Below are 17,794 nucleotides of genomic sequence, written 5' to 3' on the forward strand. Positions count from 1 at the left end.
GACTTGACTTGAGGCCACATTGTGGGTTCGATGCTCATAACTTCCTATGAGGACCTCATGGCAGATAAAAAATGGAATGTAATTATAGATGACTGATTTTGAAAACATGATTTAAGGCTACAAATCAAAATGACACACTTAGGGATGACAGGCATTTCAGTAACAGGAGGAATGTTGAAAGATTTCTTTTGGGACTCACATTTATATCTTTTGATATAAAAGTTCACATTTTCGCAGCTTGCCATGTTAAAAATTAAGCATTTCATTGAATTGAGCTGATGCCCACACATGATAGACTCTACCAATCGCGGAAAAATAAACATTTCATAAAGCATTTTATTATTTTCTAGTTGTGCCATCTTTCATTAGACAATAAAGTAATTGAATGTTATAATGCTAGCTTAATAAAACCAGTAGAGGTGCTTCCCTTTACCATCCAAATTGTTCCAGTTAATACAGAATTAGAGTCTCAGAAGATTTAAAAATTAAAGATAACAGAACATGATGATGGTGTAGTATTTGGAGATAGAGATATCGATATTTAAACCTTGCTCTTGTAGGTATTGCATGTTTGCCTTTGGGCAGCTCACATAAGCGGCTGCTGATGGTGGAATATCCCATTAGAGAACAGGAGAAATCCCTCCAAAAAGATGTTTGATTTGAATGTTCATTGAAATGAAATGTCTTTGTTGTGATAAGAGCCAATCATTACAAACATCATTGGGTCAGGGAAACTGATGAACAAACAACCATCATCGGGCTGGAGAGTGGCTTATATCCACTTTAAAATGCTTTGATCAAAACAGAAACAAAATGACAATGCTTCACTTTCTATATGAAAAGTCCCTCTAGAACAATAATAGTTTTTTCATAGATTGGTATAGTATAAAGATGATAATTGTCCCATGTCTCTTGTTGGTTTGTTCTGCTACCGACATCCCTTCTCCTGGTGTGCCTGAATAACTGTGCCAAGGCATGGCCAGCGTCAGAGGGTGGAGGATATCCGGGCCACTGTATTACGACGTTACCCCACCCAGAGTTAGTACATCGAAGCAGATGTCACACACCCTCACCGGCTTGTTCAGGTCAAACTTGATGATGGGGATCTCCTTTATAGAGCACTTGTGGCACAACAGGCGCCCACAGTGGCGGCTGGAGTCAAAGGAGGAGACACAGGATTATAAAGAGGAAAAGAGGAGTATTGATTGCACATATTCAAAAATCCAGTCTACTCACCAGTGATGTTTCCGTGTTGTAACACCAAACTTGGCGAGACATTCATAGCAATTGGACCCATCACACCAAGGAGGCTCTTTGGACAGCATATCTAAACAAAAACAAGAAATTGTCACAGGGATCAAATACATTGCATCAGAGCATATCAGTTAAAGTAGTGCTGTTTTAAAGTCTCCCATTAGGCTATTTTGTGTTTCCCCTTTCCTGTAGTGTGTTGTATAGGTTTTTGTGAATGTAAATGGTCAGCAAAGGCTAATATCCCTGTGTTCCCTCCAGAGGAAGTTTCTCTCCCACACAATTTCTCTCCCCCCCCCTGCCTGAAACGCCTCCATTGCTGTCCTTTGTTTACTTCTGTAACATATTGACATCACTATGAAACACTAGCAGTTCTATTGGCTAGAGTTCCAACACATTGTAGGTGATATGCAAAGGGGCGGGACATCACTACGCCATTGAATAATCACAACTGAGCCCGCTGGCTAACCAATCAGAGCAGACTGGTCTCTGGTTTTCAGACAGAGGGTGAAAAGAGGTGTTGCAGCACAGGCCGTTTGTTAAATGTGAATGTTGTATATGTGAATTAAGCATTTGTTCTACATTAAAGCATGTTAACATGTCACAGTAGAGGCACAAAATACAAAAATGAACAAAAAAAAAACATACCTAGAAGGCGGAAGAGCAACTGTTTTGTTGCAACTTGGTAGTTGAAAATGTTGATTCCCTGATTATTATTGATGCCCAGGCGAGCCCCAGCCCTCACAATGGCACGGCACAGGTTTGCATTTCCTTTCACGTAGGCAAGAAGCAGCACTGCAATAAAATACAGGTCAGTCATTCTATTACAAGCGGAACACTGGTAATAGTATGCTGTTTGTGTACTCTTAACAATAATCAAACAAGCTACAGTACCTGTGTTGCCTTCATTGTCGGGTTTGTCCAGAGGGTATTCAGCCATACACTCCAAGAACAACTCAAAAATGGCAGCGGCATTCTCTTTCCCATAGTGGCCTAGTACGTGCATTGGTGACTGGCCCCTAAACAGAGATTATAAGATCAGAAAAAAAGGAGAAGTTGACATCTTAGTCTACAGAAGGTTATATGTTGTGTTTGAAAATGTTACACTTCCTGTTTTCTTAATATTCTATGTTTCCGTTTTATTTCAGCAATGTGGTGTTAAATATGCTGCAATGACTTAAAAGTTTGATCGCATTCTTTTACTGCGAAAGTGTACCTCAGATTGAAGGCCTCAGCATCAATGTTGGACTCTGTGAGAAGGCTTCTGACATTGTTAAGGCGGCCCTGCATCACAGCCAGATGCAGAGCTTGGGAGACAACAAAAAGGACAAAGAAAATGATCAAATATTATTAATAAGAGTTTTGCAGAGGACTGAAAAAAGGCAATTCAGAGATCGAAACATAGATTGTCACCTAAATCGATTAGTATTCTCAATATTGATATCTGTTGCCAATCACTTTCAGTTGTGGCTTTATAATAGAAAAAAACAGTACAGTTTCCCCTTCTTCTTAGACATCATAGCCATTACACGCCCAGTACACAATATGAAATGACACCTCTAACTCCCTAAACCAACACGATCTGGTTAGAGAGAGAACACAAAAATCCCACTAGCACAATAAGTATACATTTCTTGTTTAGATTAATCAATTTGATTGCCAAAAGGATGCAAACGTCAAATAGAATATTCCCAGACTACAAAGAAACAGAAGCATAATAAATACGAATGTAAGGTACCGTTATTGCCATTCTCATCCTCAGCAGCAAAGTCTACTCCGTTCTCCAGCAGCACGGAGCAGATGGTGGCCAGGTCCTGCTGGGCAGCCAGGTGCAGCGCTGTCTGTCTGTGTTTGGTCAGCTCGTTTACTTTGGCTCCCGCAAGCAGCTGGAGAGAAGCAAAACGCACAATGAAAACAATACTTAGAGCACCATACACTTCAATTGGCCTGAATGGTAACATGTTGGGGACCATGAGATGGTTAGGTGTGTACCAGGTTGCGGACAATGATCTCAGATCCAGCATGGACGGCCAGGTGCAGGGGGGTTTGCTTGGCTGCGTCCTGAACCCTGGAGTTGACGTTAGCTTGGACGCTAATGAGGAACAGGACACTCTCGATGTCAGAGTTTTGCACAGCCACGTGGAGGAAGTTACGTCCCTTGTTGTCCACCTGGTTATAAACAGAAGTTTGAGGTCAGGAAAGAAGAATATTGTATGTCCCTGCGTCTACTTACTGTCTTTCTCTAGCAGAAAAGCATTTCTTGAAAAGGAGCTCGAAGCACTTTATATTACAACAATATCTTGACAATATTTCACTGCTTTTGTATGACACACATGCCCTTTCTTTTTTATTATCCGTTTGAGCTTCTATATACTTTTTGAGTTTCTCAACATGAGCTCCAACCGGAACATTCCTGCTCTCACCCTTTGGATGAACGTGCTTGTGTCCACTAGATCTGACAGCCGTAGAGCGAGAAGGATGAACCACTTATGGACAATAAAAGTACAAAACTCATCAGCAGAATCATTCAGTGTCCGCCCAGCCGAATGGTTCAAAGAAAAGAGCTTTTCAGTCTCTGTTATGACAGTTTCTTTTTGAAAGATAAAGCCAAAAACAAATTAGAAGTGCTGGGGACGGCACAATAACCTCTGTGTGCTCAGAAAAAAGACGCTGGCTGCATTGCTTTTTCTAGAGGGAACAATTGAAAAAAATAAGCTGGCCCTCAGAAAAACGACACAGGCCCTATAATCTGTAGAAGTGCTACAGTGGTACATTTAGCATGGGCGTGCTACCTGCTCAGCAGCCCCCGGCTCCCTCTTGAGAATAGCCTCTGCTGCTTTGTTGTTCTTGTGCGTCATGGCACAGGCGAAGGGGGTCATTCCTTGGCGGTCGCGCACGTTGAGACGAATGTCCGGATGGGAAATGAGGAGCTGTATAATGACGTTGTGCTGGTTGCTAATGGCAGCATGGATGGGAGCCCTGCCCTCTGCATCCTGACAGAAATAGAAGGAGAACAGATTAAATTCAAGAGAATGTGTTTACAATTACAAAAGTAATCTCTTTGGTAGTGAAACAGGGAGAAATTGGACCCCTGATGTGACAGGACTGACCTGTGCATTAACATTGGCTCCAAACTCTAGAAGGCACTGCACCACCTCCTCCAGCCCCCAGTTGCTGGCCAGGTGGAGGGGTGTTTGTCCATCTCGTGCTTCTTCATCTCCTTCTCCGTTAGGGCCTGGCTGTCTCGTGCTGTTCACGTCACAACCACTATACACACACAAGGCGGACATATTTTAATTTAGAGAATTTTGTTAAAAACAGACATTTTCCAAACCCAAAATATTCACAATAGGCAAATATGTGCATTCCCAAACCCTAATGGAGAGAAGATTGGCAGACCTGCGGATGAGGAAGCACGCAGAGACCTCATTGTTCTCATCCACAGCTCTGTGAAGGAGGGTCTGCTTGCAGCCAGAGGGCCCTATGCTCCAAGCAGTCGCATCACAGCCGTGGCGGACCTGGGTAGAAAATGCAGTAATATTATTATTGTCATAGCGAGAGTACATAAAGATGCACTTAGATGTGAATACAGGTCGGTAAAAGGGTTTTGGCTTTAGTGGCTTATGTTTATTTTTGGATCCATTCCTTGTTCCTATCAGGTGTTTTGAATAATACTGACAGATATGAAGGAATGTACACGAAGGTGATGGATATTATATGGACATACAAACATCATTGCTGTTTCCTTAATACAATAGAAACTATTCATTCGTTTTTTCTTTTACAGAAAGTATTTATCTAAATGTAACTAACACTCAATTAACATAAGAGAACAAAGACCAAAGACTAAATCTGACCAACAAAACAACTACATGTATCTATGCCTCAGGCTCTTTAAGGTTTCATTTCATTTTTTCAGTTTCATTTTATCTTGAATACAGTTTTGTAATAGTGAATATTTGGCAGTGTGAAGAACTAAGAGGGTCCGTTTATCTCTAAATTAGCAGTGTATGCATTTGTCTCACCAGCGTGGATGCAATATCTTCCAGGCCATTCTCCAGAGCCAGCCACAACGGAGGGTCGCCTTTGTCATCCACCACAGACATATCACCTCCTCTTGTGCAAATGGCATCCACCACCAGTGGCAGCTGGTTACTAATGGCCAACTGTAGTGCTGTTTGTCCCTCCTGGGTCCTGGTAGTGGAGAAAGAATAGACAAACAAGAATTGAAAGAGCATTTATTATATAAGGGAACACCTGTTTGCTATGGAAATATATATTGCCATAATAAGCAGAGAATGAAGTCTCACTCCCTGGTGCTCCTACACAATTTCCGTTTTAAAATTAAAAAAATGTCCAGACTGGGTAGATTTTTCACATCATATTTGACTTAACAGCTGAGTGCGAGGATGCTCTGACAAGACTACAGCGCATATGGCTTAATATTACCACCTCCCACACCTTAGAGATGTTTTTCATCTAGTTTGCTTTTCCCATTAGGAATCCTTAGCCAAGCAGGCTTTGAATTTGGGATTTGCCAAGCCAGCCCTGGGAAAACTTGCATTTACTCATTTGTTGCTGTAAAATTCACACTTGTATGTCTTGTCAGCCATCGCTATATTGAGTATGGTGGATACAGTCATAGATATGCTCGGAATTCCGTATTAAAAACCTTAAAAAACTATCCCCTCAGTATACCAAATACAATCATTCATAAAACAGGCTGTAAAAAATATTTACATCTGCAAAGGAAAATAAGCCTTACCTAACGTTGATGTCGGCCTGGTGCTCAAGCAAGAAGAGGGCACTCTTGCTGTCCTGTCTTTGGATGGCCATGTGTAGCAGGGTCTGTCCATTGGACATAGGGTCATTGATAGAAGCCCCTGAGCCCAACAGCTGAGCAGCTATGGTGTGCATGCCTGACAGGGACACATTGTACATGTCATACATCATATACACAGATCACCAAGGTTATGGACTTCACATGTGATTTTGATAATGCAGAATGCAAAGTAGTAAAGGAATATCCCTGTGGAGGTGTCATGCTGTGTACCTGTCCAGAGAGCCAATCCCAGCACTGTCTGGTCCATTGAGTCTTTGAGGCTGAAGTCTGGAATGATCTGGAGATTGTTGGTGGCATGAAGTGCATTGGCTGCAATAGAGCCATCAAGGGAGAGGTTAGTGGATCCGTTTCAGGACGTTTAGGAACAAGACGTAGTGAGGAAAAGCAGAAGTTGTTTAAAACACCTGCCATGTTGGCTCTTTATTTACAGGCTTTTATGTATAAAGGCTGACCTTTTTGCTCAAGGATGACAGACACCACATCAGGGTGGTTGTTAGCAATGGCCATGTGGAGGGGGCTCTGCATGGCCACACCAGCAGTGTCCTCAGGCAGAGCCTTCTGGGTCTGCAGGTTGGGGTTGGCCCCTTGCTGCAGCAGCTCTGCTGTCAGGCTCGCCAGGCCGAAGCGACACGCCGTGTGGAGCGGGCTCTCACCCTGACAGAAGGTAGCAGGATTATTACCGAAACAAATTATAAGATCTTTAGTGTTACATACAAATGTTCATCTACGTCTTAGGATGTGATGATAAGTTATCCAGTCACTTTTTAAGGTCTTGAGATACCAAATTAAGAAAAAGCCTGATTTTGATTGATGACTGCAGTAAAATGACACAAAGAGAGTAAGAGATCTGAATTATATCAACCAAGATATCACAATCCGGCAGTGGCTCAGTCAGTAGAGGCTTGGACTGGGAGCTGTAGGGTCGCCGGTTCAAGTCCCCGACCAGACCTAAATATGGAGTGTGGACTGCTACTTGGAGAGGTCCCAGTTCACCTCCTGCCCTGCCGTGGTGCCCTTGAGCAAGGCACCGGACATCCCCCTTCCCCCCCCACTCCCATTGCTCCCCAGGCGCTGTACAATAGCTGCCCACTTCTCCTAGTACTAGACTCCTGGTACTAGGATGTGTTAAATGCAGAGAACAAATGTCACTGTGTTTGCTGTGTGCTCTGCATGTGTGACCATTAAAGAGGGTTTCATCCCTCCGATTCTATCAATCTAAAAATATTTCTAAATGTATTCTTTTTACCCATGAAAACAAATCGTTTTGGAAAACTATATCCAAGTCTAACTCTGTATCATAAAACAGCAAATCCTAATAGTAAACAAATTCATTTTGAAACCTGAGAAATTAGAAACTCATCAAAACTGTGTAATTGGTTGCTTGTTTTGTGTCCTAATGTTCACACTTACCCATTTGTTGACATGGTTGACCTTTCCTCCATGAGTGGCAAGGAAAAGTGCAGCTGCCTCATTGCCCGCCCGCGCTGCTCTCTGCATTAGACAGCTTTCTACAAGGGGTAAACAAAAGAAGATGAAGATGAGAACGTGAAATTAAAAAGCACAGTTCATTCTAGACATGAATCTCAAGTGAGGTAATCAAGCAGCACCTGTGGTAGAGTCCGGTGAATTCGGGTCGCTTCCTCTCTGAATAAGCTGGGCTGCAGAGCTATTCTCATCAAAAGAGGTGCCATTCTCCACTGGAGCGTCATCCTCAAAAGGGTTGACTGAGGGATCCGAGGACAGGGTGATGTACTGCAGGGCCAGCCACAGAGCTGTGCTGCCTTCATGGTCCTTCAGCTCAAGGTCAAGTCTAACGGGATGGACAGATTATGGCAGGTTACACGCAGGATTATTTTAAGAGTTAAAGGATGACCAGGGTCACATACATGGTCTTAAAGGGACAGTCACCTCAAAATCAACTGAATTGTCTCTTTAAATAGTGTTGCCTTGATGTAGGATTCTATTTATACAAATCTTTTTAGTGAGTATTTTGTAAATTCAGGTATTTTTGAAATTGTTTATTTGTTGTCTAATTTAGTTTTTGTAAGCATGTTAGAGAAAAAAATGAATAACAAGGAATAATATTATATTATTTATTTTTTTATAGTTGAAGTAATTGTACACTAAGCATGCTGTGTGTGTTTTTCCATGATAAAAACAAACTCACTTATTTCATTTAAAATCTGAATTTAACTCACTGTTTGCATTGTAGAAGCTGGTTGAACACTGGCTCATTCCCGGAGGCCACAGCTTCATGCAACGGTGTTCTAAAAAAAGACAAAAGAAAAAATCTCATACTTTGCACAGCCGTTGGGCAGCTTTGCATAGAGCTCAGAACCCTACCTGCCCTTGCTGTTCTGCATGTTGGGGTTGGCTCCGGTCTTAAGCAGAGCCTCTGCGATCCGCGCCATGCCGCTCATCACTTCTGCAGAGTGTTTCTTGGGGCTGAAAGAACAGACGAGGTGAAGCGGGGTTTCAACCGCTCCCACTGTGGATGCGTTCACCTGAGCCGAGTGACGAATCAGGAAGATGGCGGCAAACTCATCCCCTGGTAAAATAGGAAGAATAATTTATGAGGGAAGAGAGGAGTTTCTGCTTTCATTTCTAACTTTAAAAATCTAATATTCACAAAGCAAAATGACAGGAAAAGAAGCCCATTGGGTATTGACACCAAGTATCGGCTTTTTAGTTCATTTTGACCTTCACTTCTTCAAGAAAGACACACAACTGTAATAATAAAAGCTCCCACAGACCTCTTTGGATAGCCTTGTGCAGGAGGCTCCAGCCACTCTGATCCACCATGTCCACATCTGCTTTGTTGTTAACCAGAGTGGTGGCAATACTCTCCAATTTACAAGCGAGGGCCAGGTCAAGAGCGAGATCACCATTGTTGTCCAGTTCATTCAGCTTTCCAGGTAACTGGAAAAAATATCAAAAACAACCTTAAAATAAACCATGATATAGCATAATGACAATTCTACCAGTATGTAACAAACATCGGTTATAAGGCAGTTGATAAAGGATCTCTGCAGGGAGCTGACCTGTGAGTCCATCTCGATGAGATAGAGAAAGACCACATCTTCCCGCTCTACTTTAATGGCTTTGTGGAGAGGATACTCTGTTTTAGATTTGATCATCTTGTAAAGTAGTTGGGCGCTCATGGTGCTGAAATCTTCTTTCCTCAGGTCATCCTAGTAAAACACAAGCAATGAAACAACAACTTGTCAGTGTCAAACATCAGAACTGGCCCATTGATGTAGAAAGTCAACAAGTGTCATCGGTTATCTTCCGATAAAAACAATGTCAACAGGCTCTTAAGCTTATTCCTTGCTTTTCTGAAAGGCATTTATCAGAGCTCGAGACTGAGGTGTCAGAAGCTGCTGACAGTCTGCACCAAAGTCATAAAGATAACCCTGACCCCTGCCGAGCTACACCCTCTCTGGATTCATTGTATCGTAAATGATGAGATGCCTCATAACCCTGGTCTGTCAAAAAGGAAGAAGCGTGAGGAAACCGCAAAGAAACACAGCAGGTTTAAAATGATTCAACATTGGCATACTTTCATGTCTCAGGGCTAATGAAAACTGTTTACCTTGTAGATTATCTGATAATCCAAACAATTTACAGAGGGGTTAGGAGATGATGCATTTCGGTAGTCCGACTCTGAAGTTAGCATTCCAAGTCTCCCTCGACCAACACAATGGGATATCTTTTATATTGCAGAAATAAAGCTTTGAGGCTGTTCATTATACTTAAATGTTTTGTTCAGCAGGATATATCCACATAGTAACACCATTTTAATGTTTCTTAAAGCATAAATGCAATTGCTGGAATAAAAAGCCAACGTAAGGCTAAACAACGTATCACTACAGCTAAGCAAAAGGCGGCTAATTCGCTTGTAAGCAACCGCTGTTTTAAAGACACATAGAAGCTTCAGACATTGTGGGGGAATCAACCAACGTATTTGATGTCGTAGGAAAATGTGAACATCTCTTCAGCTTCTGTAGCTTTTTTCAGGCATCTAACCAAGAACAATACAAACAACTAAGTTGAAACAAGGGAAGCGAAAGTGTTAAAATGCAAAAACATTTCTGAACTCATTCGTGCACCACTCTATAGCAGTTTGGTACGCATTATTATGAGGGCCACTTGCTTTTTCAAGCACACGACTGGGAAAATAACTCCGGCCGTGTTCAAACACGGCCGGAATAAGGTGCTCACCCAGTGACTGGCAATGATCTCTCCACAGTAGTTCATCAGGGTGGTGGCATTAAGCTCCTCAGCTGTTTGGTAGAAGCGTATGCAGTTCCTGACATTCACTGAGGACATCACGCCTTTTTCACACCTGTCAAAGGAGATAAACACATGTATTTATGGGCTGTTAAGTGACATATGTTGCTCTGTAAGATGTTATGTATCAGTAATGCTGCCAAAAGCATACATTCAAGTTAAATTAAAGCCTGCAGATAGGAAGTAAGTATATATGGCTGGTGACTGACCTCTCTCTGAGCAGCTGAAGCTGGAAGCGGTTGGCTAACTTCATCAAGTCAATTAGAAAGGCATCATCTTCAGTAAGCTCCAACACATCCGTGTATGCCCAGCGCAACATTGCCATGGCAACCTCAGGTTTGCAATCTGGAGATCAATCATGTCACCAAGTCAGAAATTTATGCAGAGTGATCAATGACTAACCTACCGTCATTTTCAGAGATGGAAATGTATACATTACATTTGTATTTTGTTCCTGGTAAAGGTGGCGCTAACTTGAATTACATCTTATGTTGACAGGTGTTCTTAATTTAGAATAGTACATTATAAACTATTTGAAAATATGTTTATTAATTAATAATCTGAACCTGCAAAATAACTAATGTTGCCAATTGAATGCAGATGATTTAAAAGTACAATATTTACTTAAAATGTTTACTTAAGATGTAACACATTTAATTAGATACTCTAGACCCCATATAACAATGAGTTTGGACAGCTTAAAAAATGAATTCCTTTATTTTGAAAACTTGAATAAACTCAACAAAAAAACATGTTTATCAGAGGTATTCTACATTTTTCCAGCATTTGCTCGTATTTATTTGAATTCAACCCAGGCTGATAGGTTTACTGTGAAATAGGCAGGACGGCTAAAACCTACTCTGAACAAAACTGTGCACAATACTGGACTTTGACAGTCTGCTTGATCAGCTCCAAAATAAATATTCAAGCATTATATATTAACCCATAGGCATGTTGACTGATAGACGTGGGTAGGTAAGGACTGGATTTACATGCATTTAAACCTTCTCCATTAACACAGTGACATCACACCATAGTTTGCTCACCAGATAGGTCCAGTTCGGAGGTGGAGGACAGGTTAGCCAGACTCCAGGCATCGCTGCGAGCTGCCAACACAAACTTATGGGCACTGAGATTCTCCCCTGCGACTTTCACTTTCAGATCACTGCAAAACAAACACATTCATCTCTGAAAAACACAGGTTATATATATTTTCTCAAAGAAAACGCCTTCACAGTGGACAAGGATTCCATAAATGAAGAAAACTCTTAATACATTTAGGTAAATGATGAAAGCATTTAACAACACAAAACTATAGCAAAACATTGGTTTACAATCTTTCACAACAGTCTCACAGAAATTGTGAGTGAAAAAGGATGTATTCATGAAGTAGTCAATATAGGAAAGGAGACTTAGAATATATCGCTAAGTAATTTGAGAGCTTGTAAATGGATGTTTTGAAAGAATGCCACCATTTACTTCAATCAATCAACAGAAGGAAAATGATCATTTTTATGGGTTAAATATTCCGTTGATGCATGACATACATTGACAGGTTTTTGCATGTGACTGCAATAGGGTAGGCAGGTTGTATCACACAAGTCACACCAGAGCAGACACATTACTGTCACATGATAACATATCCAGAACTGCTCCCAAACAAAAGCCATCCATTCCATCCCTGCTGGTCCTCACCTGTACTGTTCCTGCTGATAGAGGTTGGCCACGATGTCCAGCAGGCGGCTGATGAAGGTGTCTGCAGCTGCAGGGCTGGGGGAGCCCTGGCCAGGGGTCTGAGCAGCGAGCACGGCACAGCGCCGCTCTGTGTCCGCCAGCTTCTGCTGCATCTTCACATACTCCTGCCTGAGCAGGGCCAGGTGCTTTTGCAGCTTGGCCACCTCCTCTGTGCCACATCAAGGTAGAGGACAAAACAAAGATGCAGGGATACAAAAAGTAGGTCAGAAATATTTATAACTGATCACAATTTGAAACGGGACTATTTGGACCACTTTTTCAGTTAAAAGGGTTGGTCGAAAATACAATGGCTGTAATTTGTAGTAGTTAGTGTAATTTATTTCACACTTTTAGTTGTGAAAATGATGATATGAAGGGATAGAAAAATACAAATGTTGCTGATTGTGAACTGGATTTTCATCTACAGTGTTGTTTTGAGAATTGTGACTTGATCCATTATTCTTTTTCATAATTATGGCCCATTTCTGTGTCGCCACATTGCACAGAATAAAATAAATGTCCGCATTCCCTACATAGGGCATACACGATTTAAGTTTCCAAATCTTACAAACCTTTCCCTATTCCTCTTAATGCATTACACTTTCCACAGATCTTAGTGTTACAACACTTTTTTATGTATCAGCCTTGATTCCAGAGTTTCATGGGGGCCCATTTCCTTCCTTTAAACCAGTAAAGTTTTAGTGAGGAAAGAATGCTGAGACGGCACGTTACTTCGTCCTTCCTCGTAAACCGTTACTGGCACAGCTACTAGTCATGAGGAACAGGAGGGGGGTGCTTCTGAAAACCACCTGATCAGCTCAACACAGGAAGGGCGATACGGAGGAGCTGCAGTTTAGGGCCAACTGACCAGCAACTGGACTTATTCCTACACTATGTACTAAAGCACACTTTCCCTTTGCAGGATAAGCAGACATCACTAAGTGTTTTTTTAAAAGCACGTTTTTGCATGACGATTTAAAAAGTCTTTCCTAAGACAACTGTGTGTACAAGCAGTTCTCCACCCTGTATAAACAATGCATCTTACCAAGTGTTGAGTATGAAATGCACTCCTCTTTGTCAGGACTTGTTAACATAATCTAGTCTCTTCCAGGCTATGCAAAACAATAAGCTTAGGCATTTACTGTAAATACACCACCGGATGAGAATAGTCTCAAACTTTGCTACTCACAACATAATACAAGCATTGAAGGGGCAATTTGAAAATTAAAAAAATTGGCCTTCTCTTTTACATTTCACTTTCCCATTGAAGGTAAGGCTCAGACGCAGAAAGTATTTCCCAAGTCCAAAGAAATGTGTTTTCTGCTCGGTAGCAATGGGGCAGATCCTTACACAACCCTAACAGCACTTAGATTGGATTGTAAATTATCTGGATCCAAGTTGTAAGTAGATTTACTTTAAGGAGGAACACACAACACACATTCCCTTGTGTCTAGGCCAAATATAGGTGGTGCACTTGGCTATGGCACTACTGCCAGGTTGTGCAGGTAACACCTTTCAGGGAGTGACAGCTACCCTGTCACTATCCTGCCTCATGTATTTATGTGCCCTCCTTTTCACAGAAATTGTATCATATAAACAAATGTTTTGTTGTGTTGTCTTGTTCAAATGACAGACATAGTTAAGGTAGCGTTGACCGGTATCGTTACTGAAATTATAATGTATATCGTCTGATTGGATTCGTGACGCCGACATTTAATTAAACCGTAATACCAACATTACTTGCAACTCTGTAAGTTAACATAAGGGTTTTTTCTTACGTAGCAAACTAGCAATTTGCCTAAAACGGAATTATTATCCTCGGTCCAACCCACCAACATCTCTTGTCCGGTTCGGCTAACTCGTAGCTATAAAATTCAGCTAGCAACATCAACGAGAAGCTAACGGCAGAGCTGGCTCACTGACAGGTTAAGCTGTCGCAATGCTTTGTATTATTCCCTACAGACAATGCACGGTTTAGTTAACTGACAAGACACTGGTTGATCCGGACCAACAGTTCAACAAGCATACGCTGAAAACAGGGAGTGCACCCAACAGTCAAAAAACCAATCTCATACCTTCCGCCATGTTGCTCAGCGTTAGCTCCGTCTCTATCGCGATATGACGAGCCGGATAGTGGGCAGTTGTGCTGCGTTCAAGTGGTCCGCAAAACACGCTGATTGATAGTTCATCACATGATCTCCCCTATTCTTCTTGCACGGATATTACAATTGGTTATTTTACATAGTGGTGCAATGACAATAAAATGATGTGTTTTTTTTTTTATACTAAACTGTAAAAGATGTTGTGTTTCTGAACCAAAGCAGTACGGTTTACTGTAGGTCAATTTGGTAAACGGTTGTCAAACTTATGTTGCCTTCAGGAGCTTCTGCCAAAATCCTACCTCTGTCTACGAATGTGCCAGCCAGCAAATTCCTGCAGTAAGAGTTACACGTACACATAGTGGATTTAAAAGGGATACAAGTATCCTTTTTATCCGAGACTCCTATTAAGATCTGCTTAAGTATGTATTGGTTCATTCATTGTATAGAAAAAAAGCTACTGACCTCCTTACAATTATGTTTGTTGGTACATGCCTGATCCCCAGAAATAAATCAAATAGAAAATGTACTGTACTATACATTGTGTCAGAAGCTAAATAGTTCAAAGATACTAGTTGATTAAGTAAAATGTATGCTCAAATGTTAACAAATTCCACATTTTGAGCTGCTGTATATGACACAATTCTGTACTAATTTCTAACTTATGCTTCTAAAAAACTATGGACTATTACTCCATTAAATTCTACAATGTTCCTTGTTGACAGTAATGTGCTTGTAGGGGTTGCAAGACAGAACAAGTGTAACTGTTGACATACCTATAAACTGCAACAATGTTACAGTAGTTCTGAAAAGTGTAATATTTGGTTATCCATCAGCAACATTTGATTTGTTTTTTGACTATTGGAAAATAAGGTAAAATCTTCCGGTAAAAACTTTTGACCAGAAAAGCAAAATAAATGCCTAAGGCACAGAGCATTAATGTGAATGAATTATCTAAATATATGCAATATTTAATGAGGATTATTTTCTCTTTTTTTTTTTTAAATACTGTGAAAAATATTTGGCTAATACCACAGGAAAGGTTTCCATTGTCTATGTGAAGAGCAACATTTAGTCATTGTTGTTTTCAAAACATACCTGAATTAAATACACAAGTAGATATTGAAAACAATTCATATTTTAGAAGAACTTACTACAGGTGACAGGTTTCATAACATGAAAAATATACATCAGTATTTTGTCTTTGTACATTAGGCATAACTGCAATAGTTCAGAGCAGAATAAACGTGAGTTTGTGGATGAAGGGGGTAGAGCGAAACAAAAAAAAGGGGCACACATTCCTTATACACAAACACTCAAAACATTCGCAAACAAAATCCAAGAAACATTCAGCAAAGAAAACAAACCTAAACAAAGGTACGATAAAGCATGCATAACAATTCCTACTGAGGACAACAGGGACATGGAAAAGAGGAGCTGCTAAAATAACATAATATCGGAGAGCATCCTCAAACTTTATCTGGATATGAAAAATTAAGATGTGTACACTTCATACTAGGAGAGTTATTGCCACACCAAATTGTTACCAACACCCTAATTATACAGATTCCCTGTGTATTCGCTTTTAAATAAATGTATACATAGGTGGTACACAATTTTTTCACAATTTTTTAACACATGTTCAATGCAGGGTGAATTGGCCAAGCATTTTATTAGGAGGCACTTCTGAAAAAAGATCAACAAAATGTAGCATGCACAAAAAACGTATGGGGTATGTTGCCTTTCTTCATTCAACTGAGCCGGATGGAAGGACAGATAACAGATAAAGAAAAGAGAAAACCGATCAGGGTCACGTAGATGTCGAGCTCTGAGTGTTAGAGAATCCATCTGCGTGTTCTAATATGGCTGTAGTCCCTCCATCGGTCATCCATCTCTTTCTCGAGTCAATCAAGTTCTTCATAGGTGATATTCCTCCAACAGCTTCACACCTCTCTTTCTATGCAAGACCTTCTGTTCAAACTATCTAAAAGATCATTAATGCATGCTGGGGTTGAAGGAGAGAAAATGGAAACAAATAAATCTATCTGAGCCAGCGCTTTTCATTTGGTCTAAGTGTCTTGATGGATGGAAAGGGTGCTTATATATTATCCGGTTTAGTCTGTGCTATATACATGTCTTTACAATATCTTCCTGAATGTTGAATCAGTTCACAGACTTGAAAAATGTTTTATCGTCTTCTGGGGTTTTTTTTTTGGTTTTTTTTGTGTTGGCACTTGCTTGGCGGTCGTCTGTCAGTCTTGGTGTTCACTTGTATTTTCTATTGCAGCCTACAGTAGCCAGTCTGTTCCTGCCGAAATATAAAGGAGGACAAGCCTGGCGACAGGGTGGAAGAGTGCAGGAACAGTGCCATGTTGAATTTTCAATTGGAGACCTGTGGGAAAGTCCACAAGATATAACAGAAAATAATTGTTGGCAAGCAGCTGGACCAATCCACAAACTCAAATATTAAATGATAACAAGGCAAAAGACATGAGGTATATAACACCGGTTTGATGTGTGTGCAATATAAAGTTAGGGTATACATTCTGTACTCATTGGTACTTTTATTCTAGTCAGTTTGACAGTGAGTAACACCCTAGGGTCAGATGAGATAGTGTAAGACTAAAGGTGCATTTCTGGTTCCTTTAAGTAGAGAATCGATATGTCTATTTCAAACAATGTCATAGCTATTGCCCAGTTCCATTCCCCCTTTCACATTGGAGCAGATGCTGAGGCCTACATCGTCTAGAGCAGGGGTGTTCAAAGTGTGGGAAGGTGAGCCTCCCCTCAGAGAACATAAGAACAGCCGCGCCTCCCCTCCCAATTATTATTGCTATTATTATTATTATTGTTGCTATAATGCAGGGGTATTATTATCCAGTGGAATGCCCTTACCTACTGGCCTAGTTAAATCAAAGTGGTTACTTTTTTTTGGCTGGGCAGTGTAGTTTTACACACCGTCTTATTTGACTTTCTCAGGACTTAAAACTGTTTTTTGGGGGCAGACCCCCACAAAGAAAAAAAAATATTTACACACGTAAGGTCAACATCTTAACGGTTTTTTATGGACGACATGGAAAATCAACGGAGGAATTATTTCGTGAACTTGTTAACGCGGCCGACAATAACAAAAACAACGTCTGTATGTGATATCCTGTGCGTCACATCTAGACATGAATCCTATAGTGGGTTAGAGTGCCCACACTTCATAATTTCGGAGTCTCAAGTGAACGCTAGCTCCGTCAATAAATTTGGTGTTAACTGTATGGCTTTCAATCTTATCTTCAATTACAAAACTGACGGTATTTTGTATGATATACAACGCTTAAATATCTATCTGATGTCGTGAGTCTCTAACCTCGGCACAATACGCATCACCCAAACAGGCGATCCGACGGCCTAGTCACCCAGTGTCGGGTCCAAGTTTGGGGGTGACGTCAGTCGTACAGCAACACAGGGACCCGTTCTGTGAAGTGGGGTTTAACGGGGACACCCCTAACAGGGTCATACTCATACATGCGCAGCGAACCTATTTTCGCAGGTTGTGTGCATTTACATTATATGGATGATAGATCAT

The 17,794-nt window shown here is 40.9% G+C and overlaps 1 protein-coding gene across 1 annotated transcript; it reads right to left on the reverse strand.

Moving 5' to 3' along the window:
* Nucleotides 1-318: 318 nt before the first annotated feature.
* Nucleotides 319-14,269, reverse strand: ankfy1 (ankyrin repeat and FYVE domain containing 1). Its single transcript, XM_010797141.1, has 25 exons — nt 14,194-14,269; nt 12,080-12,287; nt 11,431-11,549; nt 10,594-10,729; nt 10,316-10,439; nt 9,136-9,285; nt 8,848-9,013; nt 8,438-8,642; nt 8,293-8,361; nt 7,702-7,904; nt 7,505-7,602; nt 6,547-6,748; nt 6,305-6,403; nt 6,017-6,170; nt 5,277-5,445; nt 4,651-4,769; nt 4,362-4,518; nt 4,044-4,244; nt 3,244-3,420; nt 2,990-3,137; nt 2,468-2,558; nt 2,146-2,270; nt 1,900-2,046; nt 1,237-1,327; nt 319-1,152 (listed from the first exon to the last, which is right to left on the reverse strand). Exons 1-25 carry the CDS (start codon nt 14,201-14,203, stop codon nt 1,017-1,019), a joined length of 3,504 nt encoding a protein of 1,167 aa, XP_010795443.1. The 5' UTR covers nt 14,204-14,269; the 3' UTR covers nt 319-1,016.
* Nucleotides 14,270-17,794: the final 3,525 nt, after the last annotated feature.

The sequence above is a fragment of the Notothenia coriiceps genome, unplaced genomic scaffold, assembly GCF_000735185.1.
Source record: "Notothenia coriiceps isolate Sejong01 unplaced genomic scaffold, NC01 NC01_scaffold00037490, whole genome shotgun sequence".
Lineage (NCBI taxonomy): Eukaryota > Metazoa > Chordata > Actinopteri > Perciformes > Nototheniidae > Notothenia > Notothenia coriiceps.